This window comes from Moschus berezovskii, chromosome 1 (genome assembly GCF_049115385.1).
Source record: "Moschus berezovskii isolate FMDL1 chromosome 1, NW_MosBer_1.0, whole genome shotgun sequence".
NCBI lineage: Eukaryota > Metazoa > Chordata > Mammalia > Artiodactyla > Moschidae > Moschus > Moschus berezovskii.
Window position 1 is genome coordinate 85,274,651 of NC_142460.1, and position 24,575 is coordinate 85,299,225.

Below are 24,575 nucleotides of genomic sequence, written 5' to 3' on the forward strand. Positions count from 1 at the left end.
CAAAGCCAGACACAAAGGAATACATACTGAATAAGAATTATTCTTCTTATATAAATTTTAAAAACAGACTAATTTCTGGTATTAGAAGTCAAAAAGTGGTTACTTTTGTCAGTCTCCAAAAGCAATAGAAATAAAAGCAAAAATAAAAAAAATGGGACCTAATCAAATTTATAAGCTTCTGTACAACAAAGGAAACCATTAACAACAAAAAAAAAAAGACAGCCTACAGACGGAGAAAATACCTGCAAATGATGTGACCAACAAGGGCTTAATTTCCAAAATATAGAAACAGCCCACACAACCTGATAACAAAAAAAAAAAAAAAAAATTCAATCAAAAAACAGGCAGGAGACCTCAACAGACATTTTTCCAAAGAAGCTATACTGATGGCCAATAGACACATGAAAAGATGCTCATCATTGCTAATTATCCCGTTCCGTTCCGTCGCTCAGTCGTGTCTGACTCTTTGCGACCCCGTGGACTGTAGCCTACCAGGCTTCTCTGTCCATGGGATTCTCCAGGCAAGAATACTGGAGTGGGTTACCGTTTCCTTCTCCAGGGGATCTTCCCGACCCAGGGAAATGCAAATCAATAATACAATGAAATATTACCACACACCAATCAGAACGGCCATCCCTATAAAGGCTACAAATTGTAAATGCTGGAGAAGGTATGGAAAAAAAGGAAACCTTCCTACACTGTTGGTGGGAATGTAAACTGGGGCAACCACTATGGAAAACAGTATGGAGGTGCTTCAAAAAACTAAAAATAGAATTGCCCTATGACCTAGCAATCCCACTCCTGAGCATGTTCCCAGACAAAATTGTAATTTAGAAAGATACATGCAACCCTATGTTCAAAGCAGCACAATTCACAACAGCCAAGACATGAAAAAAAACCTAAATGCACATCAACAGATAAACAGGTAAAGAAGATGAGGTATATACAATGGAGTATTAGTCATGGAAAAGAATAAAATCATGCCATTTGTAGCAACATGGATGGATCCAGAGATTATCATACTAAGCAAAGTCAGAAAGAGAAAGACAAATACCATATAACATCGCTTATATGTAAAATCTAAAATATGACACAAATGAACTTATCTATAAAAAAGAAACAGACTCACAGACATAAAGAATAGATCTGCAGTTACCAAGAGGGAGGACAGATGGAGATGGAAGGATCAAGAGTTTGGAATTCACAGGTGCAAACTATCCAATATAGGATGGATAAACAACAAGGTCCTACTGTGTAGCACAGGGAAGCACAGTCAATATCCTGTGATAAACCGTAATTGAAAAGAATAATTAAAAGAATATACATGCATAACTCAATCACTTTGCTGTAGGGAGACATTAACACAACATTGTAAACCAGCTATACTTTCAGTAAATTTTTTTAAAAGTGGTTACCTTGGGGGAGCAGGGAATGGTAGGATGATTGACAGGGTCTCTGGGGGTCATTGGATGTGGGCAATGCACTGCCTTTGGAGCTAGATGATGGTTACCTACGTATGATATGACTTGTGATAATTCACTAAGTACTACTCAATATTACTACAGTATTTTGTGTATATTATGGTTTTTAAAACTTTAGTCCTGGTCACTACTCTCTTTTCTAATAAATACAGCAACTTTGAAATATCCCCAAAATAACTATGTATGTCATCATTCCTCAGTGGACTGAACAAAGTACCAATTTTAGAAAGGCAGCAGGAACATGTTAGAAGAAAGTGGGAAGCTACTGTAAACTTAGCTCACATAAAGGAAAAGGCTGAGTGACTGTATTAAAGGTTTTCAGAGTATGCAGTTGTTATTGCTATTGAAGGAAGGGAGGGATATAATGAAAACAGATTTTGACAGGAAAGCAACCTGGCACAGAATAAAGGATAGATCAAAGAGAAGAAAGGCGAAATAAAGAACCACTAGAAAAGTGTCAGAATAATGTAAACTTTAGGATATAAATTAATGGAGGTAGTGAGGAAAGAAAGGAGAGCAAGAAATTAAGAACACTAAGAAAAAATGGTTTAGATTTGGTGGTTCTCAGATGTGAAAAAAATAATAATTATTTTTGCCTAGGCACAGGCCATGGGACTACACACTTGCCCAGTGTGATGCTGCCACAGTGTCCAAAGTCCAGACAATATCAAAAGCTTGGGCCACATACAAAATCAGTCTCCCTGAGATTTAAACATAAATGTGTATGTGTGTGTATGCAGACCGCAACATGTAAAGTTAGATAACTGTGCGTATGTTTCTCTATTAGCAAGTATATATAAAGTAGAACGGCAAGACAGGTTTTGGGAAGTTTAACCTGGATGTGGAAAAGCTGAAGCAGAAATTTACTCACTGCCCCTGAGTAAATACACCACAGGGAATAGGGGAACAGCTCCACTACCCTCTGACTCAAGTCAAAGAGAAAGCTGGCAGGCCAACTTCCACTGGGTCAAGAGAATCTTAGATGAGAATTCAAGAGGAAGCGCTCAAGATTGCAAATTATTTTCGTGCTCATGGTCAACATCATCAGTTTATAGAAAACTCGTTAGACATTGACGGAGTAAGCAGATTTGATTTATTTCAATGCAGGCAGATGGCTTGGTCGTGGAAATTGTGAAGAGATTTGCTGAGCGGCTTCGTCAGATCAAGGACATTATGGAATTAAAGGGCTCTAAGAGACCTCAGTGGTCCAGTTCCCCGTGGCTCACAACATTACACTTTCTTACTAATGAGAAAGACAACTCAACCACATGAATCCAAAGTAACTAGGAAGGGAGGAGAAAGAGCACAATTTATTTGTCCAAAGAAGTACAAATGTTAACACGGAAACTGGAGATATCAAAGGGCAACTGAAACACGCTTTGCTCTGAGGACAATGAACTCACAAATTAGCAAGAATTCAAAGTCACATTTTCAGAAAGTATTTTTATGAAAACGAATCATGTTTAAGTTTCTATAACTATTTTGGAGGACACACCTTAAGAATCTTCTCTACTAGCATGTTTCAGTTTCAGAAAAAAAATTAATCTGAAAACAAATCATACCAAGAAAACACAGTGGGCAGTGAGTTTACAAAATCTTAGAATTATTTTGGAAGTTCTGCCAATGTGACTAACTGTCCATTTGGGAGACCACCTGGTTTTGCATAAAAACATCCTCTTTCATGAAAATGCACAAAGAACAGCTGGGAAACACTATCAATGACATAAGTCAGAGTTAAGACATGTCCAACCACACCCCTCCAGAGCTTTCATCACTACCTCCTTGACCAAAAGCCATTGTTTTTTAAAAGCTCACAGGCTTTTCACTGTGAGCACTACGAAATTGTCTATATACATCATGTAACCCAGTCCAGATACATTTTAGACACTGGTGGCTCAGTGATAAAGAATTCACATGACAACACAAGAGATGTGGGTTCAAACCCTGAGTCAGGAAGAAGGAAATGACAAACCACTCCAGTACTCTTGCCTGGGGAATCCCACGGACAGCGGAGCCTGGTGGGCCACCGTCCATGGGATGACAAAGAATTGGACACAACTCGGCGACTAAATAACAACAAATGCCTGGCTTAGACCAAAAGCAGTCATTATGCGATAAAAGCAGAGGAAGGTCCTAAAAATCAAGTTAAAGGACCAGGGTACAGTGATTGTGGTAAAATGTTTTTTCATAAGTCTCTTCACAACTGACCCTCTCTTGGCACATACAATACCTATCTATGCTACAAAGGATTTAAGAAAATAAAGATGTATGTACACAGCCTGAGCTAAAGTGAACAGAAATTAATTTTAAAATATAATTCTTTATATTTGAAACCACTTTTTATAATCTTTTTACAACAGATGAAGATGGTTTTAATTCCTAGAATGGGTATTACCAAAAAGTTTTATTAAATTGATAGGGGGAGAGGGCGAGGTAAGTCAAATAACTATTTTAGGAAAAGTTTTATAAATATGTTAACACCAGTCATATGCTTTCTCCAGCTTATTTTATTGCCAATATTCTCAATACTTGGAAGCCAAGTTAAAGAACCATGAGGACATAGAGCTAGAAAAGAAGAGATCACCTAACCACCTAATCACTCATTTTGCAAAAGCAAACAGGCCTGGAGAGCTAGAAGTTTGATGGGTCCCAGGTCACACCCCCACTGATAACCCTGGTTAGGACTCTTGCTTCCTGACTCAAACTGGGGTTTAGCAATCCTTACGATTAACTGCCACTAACCAAGCATTTTCATTTTTTACTTGCCAGGTACTATGCTACACAGTTTAGAGATGTGTCATTTCATTTAATTTAGTACTTCTCAACACACTGAGAAGGTTATTTCCACTTTACAAGATAATTAAGCCCAAGCTCAGGACATCAATAACATTCCCAAGTCATAGAACAAATAAATGACAAGTCAAGAATACAAATCTGAGCTGTCTGACTCTACAAACCCATAAACTTTTATGTGATGCTAAACATGTACAACCAAAAAATTTCACTTTGGGCAACCTAGACTATAAAAATTTCTACACAAATTTATAGGTTATATGTCCAAAGATGTCTGCTACATAGTCAATATAAAAAAAATAAGAAACAACATAAATATCCAATAATGGAGAAACAGCTAAATAAATTATACATGCTGTGAAATACCAAATGATCACTAAGGATAATGTAACAGATGTGGTAAGATACCATGTAACAGATGTGTAAGATACCCATATTAAATTGTTATGTTTTAAAAATAAGTTAGAGAAGAGAATTTATGGCATTATTTAAAAAAAAATACATATGCATGCAGACTTTGTTTGTGGTTCAAGAAAGGCCTGGAACAATGCACAGTCAAAGCAGAGAATTCAGTGGGTGGAGGTGGGTTTGAGTCAATTCTTAAACATTTCTGCACTGTTTGAATTTTTACAGCTAAGATATGCTATTTTTATAATTTTAAAAATTATACAAAAATAAAGAATTTTACAGTATAGTATTTATTTTTTTAAAAGGATACATACTCCATTTAATGCCATCCCCCATAAGACAGAATAACTGTGCAGCTATTTGTGTCTAAAACTTTTTAGAAAAAAGAAAAAGACTAATATCTCATTACACTATACCAGCATTTCAAGACTAGTCATAGATCCGTGGGGGTCTCCAAGATCCTGCCATAAAGTCCAAGAGGTAAAAGCTTTTTTCTTAATACTGGTAAAGTATTATCTGCCGTTTTGCCCAAGTTGACATTTGTACTTATGGTGCAGAAGCAGTGGTGGGTGAAACTGTTGGCGCCTTGGCATAAGTCAAGGCGCTGTCACGAAACCGTGGGAGAAGGCTGCAGTCATCACCATCACGCAGTCACGGTTAAAAAAGGAAATCCAGTTTTTTAAAAATGTCTTTGTGAAGCAACAACAGCAGTTTCATTGCATCCTGACCTTTTCTAGTATTCTATGTGACCGAATGGGCAGCATGAAATAGGAATCCCATATGCGGCTACAGAGTCAAGTGGGGTGCTAAGGAGAAGCACTCACTGGGCCAGCAATGAGAGCTCAAGGCTAACTCAACCATCCGCTTTTCCCCAGATTAGCCCTTGTACTTGAAAGAACAACTCACAGACTAATCAGTCAGACTTAGGAATCTGGATGACATTTTCTCAAAACCAAACAAAGCAAGACTCTCATTTTGAGAGAAGTAACAAGTATCTTTTGCCAATGATAAAACTGGAATAAATATTAAAATTTTGGAAAGCTTGTATCTGCCACTGTGAACTTGAACAGTTTCCCAACACTAAAAGGCTGTGCTGGTGAGGTCAATGGTGGTATTAAATGTGATTATCTTTTTACATTTTATAAAATGCAATACATGTCAACATCTGTAAGATCTGCATCAATGAACCAATATTTTTCAATCAATGAATAAGGTTACAAAAAAAAAAACACATGAGTATAAGATCCATTTAAAGTGCAATGTTTAAAATCTATTAAAGTGGACTTTAATACAATGGAGTAAGAAATGTTTACTGATATGGTTTCAGAATCTTCACCGCAACCAATCTTTAAGATGTATGTGTGCTCAGTTGCTAAGTCATGTCTGACTCTTTGCAATCCCATGGACTGTAGCCCATCAAGCTTCTCTGTCCATGGAATTTTCCAGTCAAGAATACTAGAGTGGGTTGCCATTTCCTCCTCCAGGAGATCGTTTCGACTCAGGGATCAAACCCTGTCTCTTGTATCTCCTGCATTACCAGTGAGCCACCTGGGAAGCCCAACCTTTTAGATACTACCACTTAAAGTGTTTTGGTGGAGTATCAATGAATAAACAAAATTATCTGAAAATGCTATCAACATACTCCTTCCTTTTTCAAATACATAGTTGTAAGAGGCCAGATATTCTTCATGTAGTTCAACCAAACCAATACATCATAATAAATTGAATACAAAAGCAGACAGGAGAATCTAGCTATCTTCCAGTGAGCCCGATATTTAAGAGATTTCTAAAAATGTAAAACAATGCCACTCTTCTTGCTAATATTTTTTGGCTTGAGAAAAACCCATATGTGTCACAGAAATGTATTATGTCAACATATAATGAATATATTACTGTTATTTTTAAATTGACTAGTACATATTTTTTAATCTTCTCACTTTTGACTTCTAACATGGTAAATTTGTGGGCTTCCCAGGTGGTGCTAGTGGTAAATAAGCCTGCCAATGCAGGAGACACAAGAGATGTGGGTTCAATCTGTGGGTTGGGAAGATCGCCTGAGTAGGAAATGGCAACCCATTCCAGTATTCTTGCCTGGAGAACTCCATGGACAGAGGAGATTAGCGTGCTACAGTCCACGGGGGTCACAAAGAGACTGACACCACTGAGCAACTAAGCACAGCACATGGTAAATGTTGACAGGATAACCCACATAAACAAAAGCACTTCTGGCCCTCAATAATCTTTAAGGTCCCAATAATCTTTAACACCAAAAAGTCTAAGAATCTTTGTAGTGTACTGTTAACACATTTTTCATGTGTTCTTCATACTGTCTTAAGTCTTGGCCAACAAGTACAAGTACAGCAATCTGCATTTACATACGGACAATACACATAACTGTACTACAAACTTTCTTAACCAATGAAAGCATCAAACGCTAGCTAGCCTGATTTGAATATGTTCTGCAACAAGTGATGTTCACTACACTTCAGCCTTTTCATTTGCCATGAATTTTGTGTTCTGGCAAATAATCTTGACCAATGAGGGCTGACAGAAGTTGTATAGCTCACAGTGATGTGCCTGGTCCAAAGAAACAAAGATTAGTACAATGATACTTAAATTTAAATGATGATAACATCAAGGCATTTGCAAGCACATTGCTGGGGATGCAGTTATGATTAGAAAACAACTTTGGACATTTGAGAGATATAAACATCACTGCAGACCGAAAGGATGGTACCTAAAGGAATGAGTCACAGCAGGAAGAAACTGTGGCTTGAAGAACACAGACTTCAGGGGAGGGAAGGGAATGAGAGCGGAGGACAACTAGCAAGCTCCACCAGGAAGTTCTAACGCCTCCCACGCGAGGCTGACTGAGTTAACGCTCCTGTTTCCTAAAAAGCTTCTGCAGTACTGTATGCACATGACATGGGGAACGGGAGGGAGGGCTTGGACCACGCACGTGCAGGCTCAGTCGCTCAGTCACGTCCATGGACTGTAGCCCACCATGCTCCTCTGTCCACAGGATTTTCCAGGCAAGACTACTTAAGTAGGTTGCCATTTCCTCCTCCAGGGAATCCTTCCCGCTGAGGGATCAAACACACCTCTCCCAAGTTGACAGCCAGATTCTTTACCACCTGGGAAGCTCAGACCATATGAGATGATAATTAATTATCTCCATTCTTGGAAGACTAGTTCCAACATACAGGCCTTCAGGACTAAGAACACCAGCGATACAAATGGGAAACTTCGAGGTTCTAAATGGATTCCCAAAAGTCCAATATCACTCTTCAGTACATGGAGCAAAATCTTTAGAAATTCCTTAGGTGCGGGGGGGCGGGGGGGGGGAGTCTTGAGATGAACAACTTCAAAGTTTTAGGATTAAAGAGAAGCTATGAAGCTATTTTAAAAGGTCTATAAATATAGCATTTCTACATAAACTTCTAAAGTCACAGAATTTGAAAAGGCTGTGAAAATAGAACTCTTTCACCTCTATTTCACAAAACATACAGCAAGGTTTAAAGATCAGCCGAAGCTGACAATCAAACCAAATCCCTGAGGAAAATTTTAAAGAAATTATTTTCCTTTAACAGAAAAACAGCATGCTTTTCAGGCACCCCAAGCACAGGGGAGTACCACCTGCTTTAGTAACCACTCACTCATGCAGTCACAATTATTCACTGAGCATTTACTCTATGCCAGGCATGGTCCTGCCTTTTAGATAAATGTATATACACACATACACACACACAATTATAGGATAAAGTTAACCTCATGCAACAGGGAAACTGTAGAACCCGGTCCACACAAGCCCACCAATTCTAGCTTCTAAGGTGATTTCTGGGTCTGCCTGGTTGGCTACAGGGGTTTTATTTGTTGACATCAATCCTGGAATAGGTAAAACAGAATAACTTGAAGTAACTACAATATCCAGTAGCTAGATTTATTTACTTAAGAAGAATCTGACGTATACTAACAGAACATTCTCCAAAGAAGAAGATGGGAAGGAAAGAGAGAAAAGAAACACCATTAATGAGAAAACAAATGTGAACATTTCTTAAGCTTCTACTGATGTGATCTTCAACAGACTTTGGTGGAATTTTAAATTTCTTTTCATTTAAAACATTTTGGATTAATGAGTCTTCTAATTTTTCCCATGGTCATGTATGGATGTGAGAGTTGGACTGTGAAGAAAGCTGATCGCCAAAGAATTGATGCTTTTGAACTGTGGTGCTGGAGAAGACTCTTGAGAGTCCCTTGGACTGCAAGGAGATCCAACCAGTCCATCCTAAAGGAGATCAATCCTGGGTGTTCATTGGAAGGACTGATGCTAAAGCTGAAACTCCAATACTTTGGCCACCTCATGAGAAGAGTTGACTCACTGGAAAAGACTCTGATGCTGGGAGGGATTGGGGGTGGGAGGAGAAGGGGACAACAGAGAATGAGATGGCTGGATGGCATCACTGACTCGATGGACATGAGTTTGAGTGAACTCTGGGAGTTGGTGATAGACAGGGAGGCCTGGCGTGCTGTGATTCATGGGGTCGCAGAGAGTCAGACACGACTGAGAGACTGAACTGAACTGAACTGAATAAATCACAGCAAGATCCTCTAACATCCTAGTGTAATGGAAATAAAAACAAACAAATGAGACTTAATTAAACTTAAAAACTTTTGCACAATAAGGGAAACTATAGGCAAGGTGAAAAGACAACCCTCAGAATGGAAGAAAATAATAGCAAATGAAAGAACTGTCAAAATTAATCTCCAAAATATACAAGCAGCTCATGCAGCTCAACACCAGAAAAACAAACGACCCAATCAAAAAGTGGGTAGAAGAGCTAAACAGACATTTCTCCAAAAAAGACCTACAGATGGCTAATAAACACATAAAAAATGCTCAACATTGTTCATTATTAGGGAAATGCAAATCAAAACAACAATGAGGTATCATCTCACAGCAGTCAGAATGGCCATCATCAAAAAGTCTACAAACAATAAATGTTGGAAAGGGTGTGGAAAAAAGGGAACCCTGCATCTTACACTGTTGGTAGGAATGCAAACTGCTACAACCACTATGGAGAACAGTAGGGAGATTCCTTTAAAAACTAGGAATAAAACTCCCACACAGCCCAACAACCCCATACTGGGCATATACCCTGAGGAAACCATACTTGAAAAAGACACATGTACCCCAGTGTTCACTGCAGCACTGTTTAAAATAGCTAGGACATGGAAGCAACCTAGATGTCCAATAGCAGATGAATGGATAAGAAGGCTGTGGTACATATACACAACAGAATATTACTCACCTATAAAAAGGAAAGCATCTGAGTCAGTTCTAATGAGGTGGATGAATGGAGACCCTCTTATACAGAGTGAAGTAAGTCAGAAAGAGAAAGACAAATATCATATAATAACACATATATATGGAATTGAGAAAGATAATCCCAACGATTCTCTACGAAGGGCAGCAAAGGAGAACAGACTTTCTTTATGTCTTTCAGTGCAAGAAGGAGAGGGTGGGATGATTTGAGAGGACAGCACTGAAACATACACATTACCATATGTGAAACAGATAGCCACTGCGAGTCTGATGTATGACACCGGGAACCCAAAGCAGGTGCTCTGTAACAACCTGGAGGGATGGGGCGGGGAGGGAAGTGGGAGGGGAATTCAGGAGAGAGGGGACACGTGTACACCTATGGCCGATTCACGCTGATGTATGGCAGAGGCCATCACAATACTGTAATTACCCTCTAATTAAAACAAAACACTAAATTAAAAAAAAGAATGGTCCAGAAGTGGCACCATTACATTAGAGTTACATTCACAATGTCAGATTGTATTATTACACAGTTACGATCCTCCGTGAAAAAAATTTTTAATTTCCCACAAACCTACTATACTTTAACCATCATCCCAACCCTAAACCCTGACCCACTCTCTTTCTTAGCCACTAATGCTAACCTGGTGAAGGACAGGGAAGCCTGGCGTGCTGCAGTCCATGGGGCCGCAAAGTGTCAGACGTGACTTAGCTACTGAAAAACAACAACGTTAACCTAATTCTCTGAAGATTCTCCCAAAGAACTTTCTGTGATACGAGTTTCCTGAACTCAGCACTTCTGAGACCTCAACTTCCTCACGGGCAAGGCTCTTCTAAATAAGTGCATCTAATCTGTCAGTTTGTTACCTCTCTCAAGATGAAAATGCTAAATGAAGAGAAAACAGTAAGTTGACTTTTACTGAATAGACTTCTTGTTCACACTGGTAAATTGCATTAGTTTAATCTTGTTCTACAAAAACAAAAAATTAGTGATATTTATGAAAACATGATCTCCCTATAACACATCAGTGAGGAAGAACCACACCATACATCATTCTGCATAGTACCTAATAATGCTAACACAGAACCCATATAGATCAGTGACTGAGTCTATGATTTATAAAATCAGGAAACAGATTTTTCTTTCGACTTCACATTTCTGCAATTTTAAAACCATCACAGATGCAAACTACTACTGCAGTCCTTGTTGCTGCTCTGCTGCTAAGTCGCTTCAGTCGTGTCCGACTCTGTGTGACCCCATAGACGGCAGTCCACCAGGCTCCCCTGTCCCTGGGATTCTCCAGGCAAGAACACTGGAGTGGGTTGCCATTTCCTTCTCCGATGCGTGAAAGTGAAGTCGCTCAGTCATGTTCACTCTTAGCGACCCCATAGACTGCAGCCTACCAGGCTCCTCCATCCATGGGATTTTCTAGGCAAGAGTACTGGAGTGGGGCGCCATTGCTTTCTCTGACAGTCTCTGTTACGTGGTAGGAAACCAGGCACAGAGGAAATCAATTACCCACACTGTAATGGGAAGAAATCCTTCCAGTTTAGTAAGATCAGCTTAACTAATAAGTAAACTAATTAACTTTCCACTTTTAAGACCAAAATCAGCTCAAATCGGATGGCATGTTGAATACCACCCAAGAACTGACAACCTCTCTTAAACTAGCTTCTCTCCAAGTACAATCAAGGGAGGATTTCAGAGCCTCCAGATGTTATGAAGCTGCTCTCAAAACAGAGGGTTAGATGTGTAAGTGCCAGGGAGTCCTCATCAAACAAGGGAGGCGGAAATCGAGGGGACCATGCTCACCTGAGGTCATCAGACTACCAGAAAGTCAGAAATCCTTCCACAAACTGCCTAAAATATAAACTGATGTCACAGGTGTAGATCACAGACTCAGAATCCCTCTTCTAAATAAACCAGTTACAGTTGAGAATTTTAGGGGAACGCCACAATTCTCCCAATTTCACTTCCAGAATGACGTTCTGTATAACTCAGAGTAACTAAAGAATTTTGTGCAACTAAAGCAAACCACCTAGTTTGACACTAAATCACATGGCTTAAGTATGAAGATTCAAATGAGACTTTTCATTATAAATGCTCCCACTATCAAAGTGTGAAAACACATTTGAAAATGTGCCACATACTGTTACTGGGGGGAAAAGTCTTTACCCATTGCATCAATACCTTGGGTCTGACAACAGTTCTAAGCATAACATTTTTGAATCCCTTGCTGATTTAATATGTAAACTGCTTCCTGAGTAGTCTGTGTTGAATATTGAACTTAATTTCTCTAAAATTTTCACCCAGTGGCTGTCACCTTTCATGTAGGTCAAACTACAAATTTTTACTAAAAAGTGAAAAAAGTTCCATAATTAAAGTTAAAGCTAGGCAGTGGAAGTTCACAGTAAATGTTTCATAATGCTAACACTCAGGCTCATAATTCTTCTCATTTTCATTTCATGTTGTCTTTCACGTATTTTCTCCAGATTCTGGAAGGTTACCTGCTATTTTAAGGAACCGCAAGTTATACAAGAAACACTTTAGATATACCTAACCCACTGGTACTCCTTTCCTAATTTGGAACCAGTCTGTTTTTCCATATTCAGTTCTAACTGTTGCTTCTTGACGTGCATACAGATTACTCAGGAGGTAGGTCAGGTGGTCTGGTTCCAAATAGGGAAAGGAGTACATCAAGGCTGTATATTGTCACCCTGATTATTTAACTTATATGCAGAGTACATCATGAGAAACGCTGGACTTGATGAAGCACAAGCTGGAATCAAGATTGCTGGGAGAAATATCAATAACCTCAGATACGCAGATGACAACACACTTACAGCAGAAAGCGAAGAACTAAAGAGCCTCTTGATGAAAGTGAAAGAGGAAAGTGAAAAAGTTGGCTTAAAACTCAACATTCAGAAAACTAAGATCATGACATCCGGTCCCATCAGTTCAGTTCAGTCGCTCAGTCGTGTCTGACTCTTTGCAACCCAATGAACTGCAGCATGCTAGGCCTCCCTGTCCATCACCAACTCCTGTAGTTCACCCAAACACATGTCCTTCGAGTTGGTGATGCCATCCAACCATCTCATCCTCTGTCGTCCCCTTCTTCTCCTGCCCTCAAGCTTTCCCAGCATCAGTGTCTTCTCAAATGAGTCAGCTCTTCGCATCAGGTGGCCAAAGTACTGGAGTTTCAGCTTCAGCATCAGTCCTTCCAGTGAATACCCAGGACTGATCTGCTTTAGGATGAACTGGCTGGATCTCCTTGCAGACCAAGGGACTCTCAAGAATCTTCTCCAACACCACAGTTCAAAAGCATCAATTCTTCAGCAATCAGCTTTCGTTACAGTCCAACTCTCACATCCACACATGACTACTGGAAAAACCATAGCCTCGACAGTCCCATCACTTCATGGCAAATAGATGGGGAAACAGTGGAAATAGTGATTGACTTTATTTTGGAGGTTCCTAAATCACTGCAGGTGGTGACTGCAGCCATGAAATTAAAAGACACTTGCTCCTTGGAAGAAAAGTTATGACCAACCTAGACAGCATATTAAAAAGCAGAGACATTACTTTGCCAACAAAGGTCCATTTAGTCAAAGCTATGGTTTTTCCAGTAGTCATGTATGGATGTGAGAGTTGGACTATACGGAAAGCTGAGTCCCAAAGAATTAATGCTTTTGAACTGTGGTGTTGGAGAAGACTCTTGAGAGTCCCTTGGACTGCAAGGAGATCCAACCAGACCATCCTAAAGGAAATCAGTCCTAAATGTTCATTTGAAGGACTGATGCTAAAGCTGAAACTCCAATACTTTGGCCGCCTGATGAGAAGAGCTGACTCATTTGAAAAGACCCTGATGCTGGGAAAGACTGAAGGCAGGAGGAGAAGGGGACAACAGAGGATGAGACTGTTGGAGGACATCGGGAGTTGGTGATGGACAGGGAGGCCTGGCATGCTGCAGTCCATGGGGTCACAAAGAGTCAGACATGACTGAGCAACTGAACTGAACCCAATGGTAGAACATAACAGAAGTCAACTTTTCAATTTAAATTGCCTTTGAAGTTACTCCACAGAGAACAAAATAAAAACAGAAATTTCTTGACAACATTTTCTTTCAAAAATGTAAAAGACCATTTCCACCTTTGGTGCATTCTCCCATTGTAGTGGCCACTGCCATCATGGTCATTTATCTGGCATCCATTTCCCTTTTGCCCCTCTGTAATGGAACCAACTTTGTTGCACCTGAAATACACCTTTCCCCCTCCTTCCACACTGTAAATTCTAGGAATGGGCCCAAGTCCATCCATGTCAACGCTGCCATTGCCTGGTTCAAGAATTTAATATGCAGTCAGGACACGGTACTCTCCTGGAGACTGTTATGCTGGGCACTCAACACCAGTTCATCCTCATCCCCTCCCCCTCTTAAGCAAACAGTATGAGTGACTTGTCCATGGTCCACTAAATAAAACCTAAACTCAATATTCAACATTCTCTATCATCCTTTTACTACCTTTTTAGCCCTTCCTGCTTTACATACATATCTCCTACTCCAGCAGCTATAAGCCTGGCCTTTCCAGAATATGCCCCTGCACTTTCCATTCCATATCCTACAGCCAGGCTGCTCCTTTGGCTTAGAAAACCAAACACTCCCATCTCAGCCAATTCAAACTCTACTCAAAGTCCAGATCAAAAGACTTTTCCATGAAGTCTCCCTTGCTATCACCACCACCACCAACAAATGGCACTCATATATAAAGTCCTTGTATCATAACTCACTTGTGCATGCTTGCAGCTTGTCTGAAAACTGCAAACTCCTTACAGGAGGTGGACAAACCCATGCATCTTTGTCTCCCGCCACCATCCTGCCCCACCCAAGTGCCCAGAGTGGAGGCTCAATAAACACTCATTGAACAAATGAACACAGTTTTTCGAGGGTGACAACTGCCTCTACAAAATAGATTATCACAAAGGCTGAAATGTCCTTGGAAGTCTTTAAAAACATCCCAGTATGTTTAGGAATAGTTCTGCTGAAGGAAAAGAAACACATCAGATGACCTTGTAAGGCTGATTCTGCAAATTTCACCAACTCTTTTAAAAAATACTGCCTAATAATTCAAAACCCAACCATACACGAACGCTATTTACAAGAGGGTGGCATTTATTGTAATACATGAAGGCTAACAACGTATTTTTTTACCAAAAAAGTTAGCTGTTCTTACAGTAATATTTAAAAGAGTTTCAGTTGTGTCCGAGGGGTTATTAAAAAGTTCACTTACTCTATCTTATTTCACGCTTAAAGAAAGTAGGACAGAGAAAAATACTGGGCTCTCATAGTGACCAGACTAAAAGTTAATTGGGAAGCACATGTTTATATAAAGCACATACAAATGTCACTTTGTACATCATCACCAAATATATACCTATTGAGGGCCTGAAAAGTTATCTGTAATTTTAAACATTTCCTTCTCTTGCTCCTATGGAAAAGATATGCAAAGTTTTGTATTTCTCCCTTCCCTTAAACTGAATCTGTACAAATTTAAGTCGGCTAAAATTAAGTTACTTCAAGATCTATGGGTACATTAACAGTTCAAATAAGGTTATAAAATTATGGGAAACATACCAGTATCTTCAAAAAGAAACAGTATTAACCAGAAAACTCCATAAACCAGTTATCCTGCTTTTTAAATAAAAGCCTTCAGAATAAATCACACTAAATCTCAACAATGAATTAAATGGAACAGAAAACTTGATTCCACAGGACAGGAAACACACTACACACACAAAGTCACTTGTATAAAATGAAAACAGGGTCTCAACACGACAGCTAGTCATAGAACGCAAAATTTAAGATTAAGTAGAAATCAAAATTTAAATGGATATTTTTAGAAAGTTAACAAGAAAATTAAACACGTTTATTTCTTTTGTTCTAATATGGCTATGTTCTATGTATTTTTGTAAGTCGACTTAAATTCCTTGGGGAAGAAGCTCGACCATTAAAAAATAAATTGTTTTCAAACCTAGTGTCCGTACTGTAGAGTTTTTCTGTGTGTTTTTTTAATAAAGATCACATTTTCAGTCATAACCTGCACATGCTCTTAAAGATCTGGCGAAAACTGCAACTTAAAGTGTTCCAAATTATTTTAAAAACATTTCCAGTGTTCCAGCAACCGCCTGCTAACGGAAACGATCCTAAACCCCGTTTCTCCCTGGACAGGGAAAAGTAAGGGAGCTTGTCACCTAAAGCAGGCAAGGAGCGCGGCCACGGTCGGGGTCCGGTTCAGGACCAGCGGTAACCCGGCGCGGGGCGCGGCCGCCGCTCGGATCGTAGCGCCCGAGCCTGAGCCGCGCGGGGCGCTGGCGGGGCCTCCGCGTGCGAGCGCGAGCCTCGCCGGCAGTCACGAACATGACCCCCGAGAAAGTTGGGTTCCCAAGACCGGCCCCGGCGAGACAGCCTTCCCCGGCCCGCCGGCCCCGCTGGGAGGGGAGACGGGAGGGCCACTCACCGTGCAGAGAGAAGAGCAGCAAAGGCGCCAGAGGGGCGCCCCGGCAAGTCATCCCGGGGCCGCGGGGAGCGCGCCCGCCGCCCGCCCGCCTCCTCGTCGCGGCAGCCGAGGCGCGGGCCGGGCGCTCGGCGCTCTGGGGGCCGCCGGGACCTCCCAGGCGAGCCTCCGGGCCGCAGTCCGCCCGGCGGGGCTGGCTCGCTGGGACCTGCAGACGAGGCAAGCGCGGCTCCCGCGCCGCCGGCTCCGCGGAGGCTGAGCGGCGCGCAGGTGCGTCCCGGGCTCGCCGGCCTCGCCCCGCGGCGCCGCGGCCACCTCGCGCAGCCCCAGGACCCGCCGGCCCCTCGCGCCGCCCGGGGACAGCCACTCCCCCTACAACTCTCGCCCGGCTACTCGGGCCGCAGCCCCGCTGCGGCTAGGCTCCGCGCCGCCCACTCGCCCCGCTCGGTCTCCCGGGCAACCGCGGCTCCAGCGCGACGCCTGGCGGCCCACCCGCCGAGCGGGCGCGACGCGCAGCTGGCGCGGCTCTGGCCACCTGCGAGCTGAAACCCCGCACGCCTCCGCGAGCGCCGGGGACCGAAGGCGGGCGTCCTCCTCGCAGGCAGCCACGGGCCCTCTCCTGCCCGGATCCACTCCCCCGACCCGTGGTGAAAGTCCTGAACCCCAGAGAGCTCCACGAGGCACTTCACCACAGCCTGCGTCCCAACCTCCAAGAACCTTTTCAGATTTCTGTTTCGCCCTTTCACTTTCTCCCAGCCCTTTCTTTTGTAGCCTAAATAGTCCAGAAAAACCTGATCCTGGCAAAGTTAGGTGTCGATGAAGTTTGTCCTATATCTTTTATTTTTCTAACTACCCCTTTCTTCCTTCAAAGGAGCGTAGGGGCTGTACCGTGGAAGACTTAGGTCAACTTAACAGTATTTAAAATTTTTGTTTTAAACCTTTTTGCTATCTTAAACTAATTTCAAGTATTTGTTGAGTAGTAAAACTAGAAAACTTTATTTTCATGTTAACTAGAGATGTTTTTGTTGTGGTAGTTGATTACTTTGGTTGGGTTTCTATTTTTTTGTTTCTTGTTGTTTTGGTTGGGTGGGAAGAGAGACCTTCGTGGCATCTGAAATTATTTTAGGTAAATATCTACCTACATCTTTGCTTATAAAACCTTATCTTCGTTTCTCTAACAATGAGGTTGCTGCTCTCTTTCTTAAAGCCCATAGTCCCATTCTACTTCAGTTTCTTACCCAAGCCTTCTAGATTTGAGGACATACATACCTCCCTCTGTAATGTCAGACTGTCCTTGTTAATTTCTGCAGCAGCATAGATTAGAATTCTTGGAGCCATTCAGAAATTCTGAGCCCCCATCTGGCAGATGCAATCCTCCCAGGGCAACTCAGAAACGAAAGTAGTATGCACAGAAGAAAGACGGGGAAAAAATGCCTATACATGTGGACAAAGATTGGGAGACATATATAAAAATTAAAATAGTATCAAGGTGGTGGAATTAGGGATGCATTTTTTCTTTTCTGAAAATGTTGCTATTACAACTTCAAATTTAAAAAAGAATCACATTAAGAAATGCCAATCACTTTTAACAAGAATACCCTGGAAAGATACAGTTTGTTTATGAATTTTAAATGCCTCAATTTTGCTAAGTATTTCCAGTTTGCTCGAATCCATGACTAGATCTCTAACGGCAAGAAATGAATGATATGACAGTGTAGAATTTTTTATATTAACAGAAATCTAATATTTTAAATATTTCATCGCTTGGTTCATTCTTTTAAACTCCAGAGTAAGGACTAGATTTCTTTTTAGTCTGTCCAGTTCAGTTCCTGACTTTGTCTTGTACATATTCCTACATTCTAACCCAGCCCCAAGTAGGGTATAAGAGTCAGTAATATAAGGAGAAGAGCAAGGTGTTACTTGGGGCAGAACTTTGCTTCACTATAATCCTACATTTAAATACAGAGATAGAATACTTATTCTATAATTAAATAATCTAGTAATTGAGGCTGAAAAGCCTGGATAAAGCAAGTTACCTGATATGATACACTTTTTTAGCAATTCAGTTCAGTAAATATTTACTGAGTACACTGTGTAAGGCACTGGGTTGAAGGCTGAACACAAAATATATGACCCCTACCCTTACATGGCTTCCAGTTGCACTTGGGATACATCTACAGTGTCATGAATCAGCCCAGAAAGAGAGCTGTCCCGCCTATTTGTCACCATAGTGTACTTCTGCCTTCCCAAACAGGAGCTAGTTGTGTTACTGAGAGGACAGAGAGCTCACAGTTCGTGGAACAGTCCTTCTAATTGAAAAAGAAGTGTGACTTCTGAAGGGAGACTGGGACTGATCAGATTTCAAGAGGCAATCTGGCTGCCCAGAAGCATGGGGGCAGATGGTAGATGGTCGACTCAAAGGAAGCAGATCGGAGTACTGGAAACTCCAAGTGCTGCACACAGAGGCGTTCAAAAGGACACTCGCATAGGAAACAAAAAAAAAAAAAATGTGCTATTTAATTCACAGAGCTTATACTCCTGGCATGTGTTCTGAGTAAATTTTTATCAGTAATGAGTTTTACCAACTCTTTTATCCTAGTCTGCCTTATAACCACAGTAGGATTTCTTTAAATCTCTTAATTATTCTGAGTGCTAAAGCAACAGACAACATCTTTCATTTGTATAATACCTTATAAATTTCAAAGGGCTTTCACATATATTGTCTGATTTGATCTTCACAACAACCCAGGGAGTATCTAAGGCAAGTAGTATTACCTCTTCTTCACTCAACTAAGACACTAAGTCTCCAGAAGATCAATGGACACCAATGGCAGAGCTGGAACCAACCCAAAAGTTTTCAACCACACCACAGAGTCTTTCTTTTATCTCTTCATAGACCAACATCTAAAGAAATTTATATCCACCATAATGTCTTAAAGCTATTTGTGGGGAACACTGCTGTTGCCTCCCCAACATTCATCCCACTACCACCACCACCCACCAGCACAGGGATAGCTGTAAAACTTGAATAAGACAAGCGCCACCCTCACCTATGGAGGGGCTAGGGTTGTTCTATCTGACCAAGGAAGAAATGCACAGAGAAACAACTGGGACAAGGGACTCTGTTATAGTGAATATTAATCTTGGATCAAAACCACTGATGACCGAGTCTTCCCTGGTGGTCTTCTTACAGTGGTTGGGACTTCGCCCTCAAATGCAGGGAGTGTAGGTTCAATCCCAGGTTGGGGAGCTAAGATGTCATGTGCCTCATGACCAAAAGACCACAACATAAAACAACAGAAGCAGTGTTGTAACAAATTCAATAAAGACTTTAAAAATGGTCCACATTTTTTAAAAAATATTAAAAAAAAAACACTGATGACCTTTGAATACAGTCAATCTGTCAATATTTAAGTAGGAGTTATATGATGCTGGGAAGGATTAGGGGCGGGAGGAGAAGGGGACGACAGAGAATGAGATGGCTGGATGGCATCACCTACTCGATGGACATGAGTTTGAGTGAACTCCGGGAGTTGGTGATGGACAGGGAGGCCTGGCGTGCTGTGATTCATGGGGTCGCAAAGAGTCGGACACGACTGAGCGACTGAACTGAACTGAACTGAACTGATCCAAATTCAAATTTTAGTCCTACACCAGTTTTTCTCCTCCACCCATCAAAATGCGAGACCATCTCTTCCCACAGTGAGTTACTCTGCATTCAAGAAGAGAAAATTAAATTTATGATTAGTTTAGGAGAAACATAATTAGAAAAGAAAAACTATGGAGGGAATTATAAGGCTTAACAAAGCTAAATATAAATTATTTTAATTAGCTATTTTAAATTATTAATACCACCTATCCCTCTCCATTCGTGTGTGTAATTAAAGGTTAATTTATGTTTTGAGAATGTCTATGGAATGTTTTATAAGAATATCATTCATAAAGTTAGAAAATTTCTTTTTGATCCTTGTTTGAGCCACTAACTCATTCTGTTAACTATTTTAGCCTCACTGCTTATAACCATATATAGTCTAGAGCAGAGCCTGGTCCTTTTTTTTCCAATTTTTATTGGAGTATGGTTTATTATGTTGTGTTAGTTTCTGCTATACAGCAAAGTGAATCAATTATACATATAGATATATATCTCCACTCTTTTTTAGATTCTTTTCCCATATAGGTCATTACAGAGTATTGAGTAGAGTTCCCTGTACTACACAGCAGGTCCTTGTTTGTTGCCTATTTTAAATACAGTAGTGTGCATATGTCATTCCCAATCTCCCAGTTTATCCCCCCTCCCTACTTTCCCCCTGGCAACCATAAGTTTGTTTCTACATCTGTGACTCTATTTCTATTTTGTAAATAAGTTCATTTGTATATTTATTTTAGATTCCACATATAAGTGAAGCACTTCTCTGGTAGCTCAGCTGGTAAAGAGTTCCCCTGCAATTCATGAGACCCTGGTTTGATTCCTGGGTTGGGAAGATCTCCTAGAGGAGGGATACACTACCCACTCCAGTATTCTGGCCAGGAGAATTCCATGGACAGAGGAGCCTGGCGGGCTACAGTCCATGGGGTTGAAAAGAGTCAGACACAACTGAGCAACTTTCACTTTCCCTATAGATAGCATATTAAAAAGCAGAGACATTACTTTGCCAACAAATGTCCAACTAGTCAAGGCTATGTTTTTTCCAGTGGTCATGTATGGATGTGAGAGTTGGACTGTGAAGAAAGCTGAGAGCTGAAGAATTGATGCTTTTGAACTGTGGTGTTGGAGAAGACTCTTGAGAGTCCCTTGGACTGCAAGGAGATCCAACCAGTCCATCCTAAAGGAGATCAGTCCTGGGTGTTCACTGGAAGGACTAATGCTGAAGCTGACACTCCAATACTTTGGCCACCTCAAGCAAAGAGTTGACTCATTGGAAAAGACCTTGCTGCTGGGAAAGATTGAAGGCAGGAGGAGAAGGGGACAACAGAGGATGAGATGGCTGGATGGCATCACCGACTCGATGGACATGAGTTTGGGTAGACTCCGGGAGTTGGTGATGGACAGGGAGGCCTGGCGTGCTGTGGTTCATGGGGTCGCAAAGAGTCGGACACGACTGAGCGACTGAACTGAACTGAAAATCATATGACGTTTGTCTTTCTCTGATTTCCTTCGCTCAGTAGACAATCTCTAGGTCCACCCATGTTGCTGCAAATGGCACTGTTCTTTTCTTATGAGCCTTATGCTTTTAAAAGTAAAGTTTGAGAGGAATTCTTCCCCATTCCCCTTTGCGAAGAGGCAGTAAAATCTCTGAAATAATAATAAAGGAACTTCCCTGGTGGCTCAGAGGTTAAAGCGTCTGCCTCCAATGCGGGAGACCCGGGTTCGATCCCTGGGTCGGGAAGATCCCCTGGAGAAGGAAACGGTAACCCACTCCAGTATTCTTGCCTGGAGAATCCCATGGACGGAGAAGCCTGGTAGGCTACAGTCCACGGGGTCGCAAAGAGTCGGACACGACTGAGCGACTGTACCGAACCAAACCGAGAGAAGATAATTGGAGAAGGAAATGGCAAGCCACTCCAGTACTCTTGCCTGGAGAATCCCAGGGACGGCAGAGCCTGGTGGGCTGCCGTCTATGGGGTCGCGCAGAGTCGGTCACGACTGAAGCGACTTAGCAGCAGCATCAGAAAAGATAATACTGGAATCATTAGAGTAAAGCAACAAACAAACTAATAAGTGTCTATTGTATGTTAAGACATAAATAGATCATTTATTATTTTAAAACATCCTCCTCAAATTTTGGATCAATTTATAACCTAGATAGACAGGTTAGTCTTTCTTATACCTGTTTTTGCCTACACCTCTGTTAATGCTTACTAGGCAAGACTTTCAGTTCAGTTCAGTCACTCAGTCGTGTCCGACTCTGCCACCCCATGAACCACACAGCACGCCAGGCCTCCCTGTCCATCACCAACTCCCGGAGTTCACTCAAACTCATGTCCATCGAGTCGGTGATGCCATCCAGCCATCTCATTCTCTGTCGTCCCCGTCTCCTCCCACCCCCAATCCCTCCTAGCATCAGACTCTCTTCCAGTGAGTCAACTCGTCGTTACAGGAGGGCAAACAGCATCTCCACCCCCACCCCCATACTGGAGCCAATCCCTATCACCACGATGAGTATTGCCGAAGTGAAGTTCCATTCATTCATCTTAGGAAAAGTTAGCTCTTTTCCCTGAAACCATTTTAGTATGAACACATTTGTTTTTAGGCAAAGTCATTCTCTGAGCAGGGTTCAGTTTAACAGTGATATTGAATTCATTGTAATGGCAAATTTTAAATAGAACCACTAGGTTTTTTAGGACTTGAAAAGGGCAATCGCATAAGAAGCATTTTACGACACCTGAAAATTTTTGTATTCTCTTTCTTATAAGGAAAATAATTTTGAAATATTCTTCAAATTCTCTTTACCAGTTTTCACGAATCTAAAATAATCTGTTTCAACCTCTGTCACTTGATTCTATATATTGGGGTATTAGAAACCAATATGGAGAAGGAAATGGCAACCCACTCCAGTGTTCTTGTCTGGAGAATCCCAGGGATGGGGGAGCCTGGTGGGCTGCCGTCTATGGGGTCGCATAGAGTCAGACACGACTGAAGTGACTTAGCAGCAGCAGCAGCCAATAATATTATGTTTTTCAAATTCGATGAGTTTTTCATAGAAGTTTAAAGTATAGATCAGACTTTAATTGCTGATGACAAAATAGATGAGAGACCTTGACTTACAAAAAATGTAAAATTATTTTTTTAATCTTACATGAATTGATGAACTCTCAATAAAATATAGAAAAGTCAAGCTAAAATCTAGAGGAAAGACGGAATCCTCTATTAATAGTATGTGCTATTCTCAACAGAGCATCCAGAGTGACCCTATTAGGTCAGGTCAAGTCACTCCTTGACCCAAGTCCTGCCAATGGCTTCCCGTCTCACTGAGAGTGAAAGTACAAGTCCTTGCTATAAACAAAAGTGCTTGTGTTAGATTCCTATTGCTGCTGTAACCAATCAATGTAAACGTAATGGCATGAAATCACACAAATTATTATCTGATAGTTCTGAGGTCAAAAGTCCAAAGTCTCATATGGTAGCTCTCTTATCTACAGAGGGCAGCAGGGCTGTGTTCCCTTCTGGAGAATCCATTTCCTTACCTCTTCAGCTTCTAGAGTCTATTTTCTATGGCTCGTGGCCCCCTTCCTCCATCTTCAGAGCCATCAACACAGACCTTCTCTCACCTCTCACTGCCATCCCTCTGACTCTCCTGCTTCCTTCCACACTTAAGGACTCTTGTGATTCGACTGGGCCCACTTGGATAATCTCCTCATCTCCAGTTCAGCTGAAGAAAGATCTTATCTCCATCTGCAACCGTAATTTCCCTTTGTCATATAAGGCAACATATCCATGGGCTCTAGGGGTTAGGAAGTAGGCATCTTTGGTGGGGAGAGGGACGTTATTCTGTTTACCACAAGGCCTGTGCGATCTAGTCCCCTATTATCTCTCTAATCTCTTCTTCTGTTTTCCCCTGGCTCATTCAGCTCTCACTGCAGTGATCTCCCCAATGTTTCTTGAATAAGCAGGAACATGTTTACCTCAGTTCAGTTCAGTCACTCGGTCATGTCCAACTCTTGGTGACCCCATGGACTGCAGCACGCCAGGCTTCTCTGTCAATCACCAACTCCCAGAGCTTACTCAAACTCATATCCTTTGAGTCAGTGATACCATCCAACCATCTCATCCTCTGCCGTCCCCTTCTCCTCCTGCCTTCAATCTTTCCCAGCAGCAGGGTCTTTTCCAAGGAGTCAGTTCTTCACATCAGGTGACAAACATATTGGAACTTCAGCTTCAGCATCAGTCCTTCCAGTGACTATTCAGGACTGACTTCCTTTAGGATAGACTCATTCGATCTCCTTTCTTTCCAAGGGACTCTCAAGAGTCTTCTCCAACACCACAGTTCAAAAGCATCAATTCTTCGGCACTCAGCTTTCTTTATAGTCCAACTCTCACATCCATACATGACCACTGGAAA

General features: G+C 41.4%; 1 protein-coding gene across 2 annotated transcripts in view; it reads right to left on the bottom strand.

Annotated features, from left to right (window-relative positions):
- Window positions 1-16,861, bottom strand: part of IGSF11 (immunoglobulin superfamily member 11) — a 145,585-nt gene extending 128,724 nt beyond the window's left edge. For both annotated transcript variants that reach the window (XM_055431647.2, XM_055431559.2), the window contains exon 1: window positions 16,519-16,861. In XM_055431647.2, the coding sequence (XP_055287622.2) occupies window positions 16,519-16,570 (52 nt within the window). In that variant the 5' untranslated portion in view covers window positions 16,571-16,861. The remainder of the gene's footprint in view (window positions 1-16,518) is intronic.
- Between the last annotated feature and the right edge of the window lie 7,714 nt (window positions 16,862-24,575).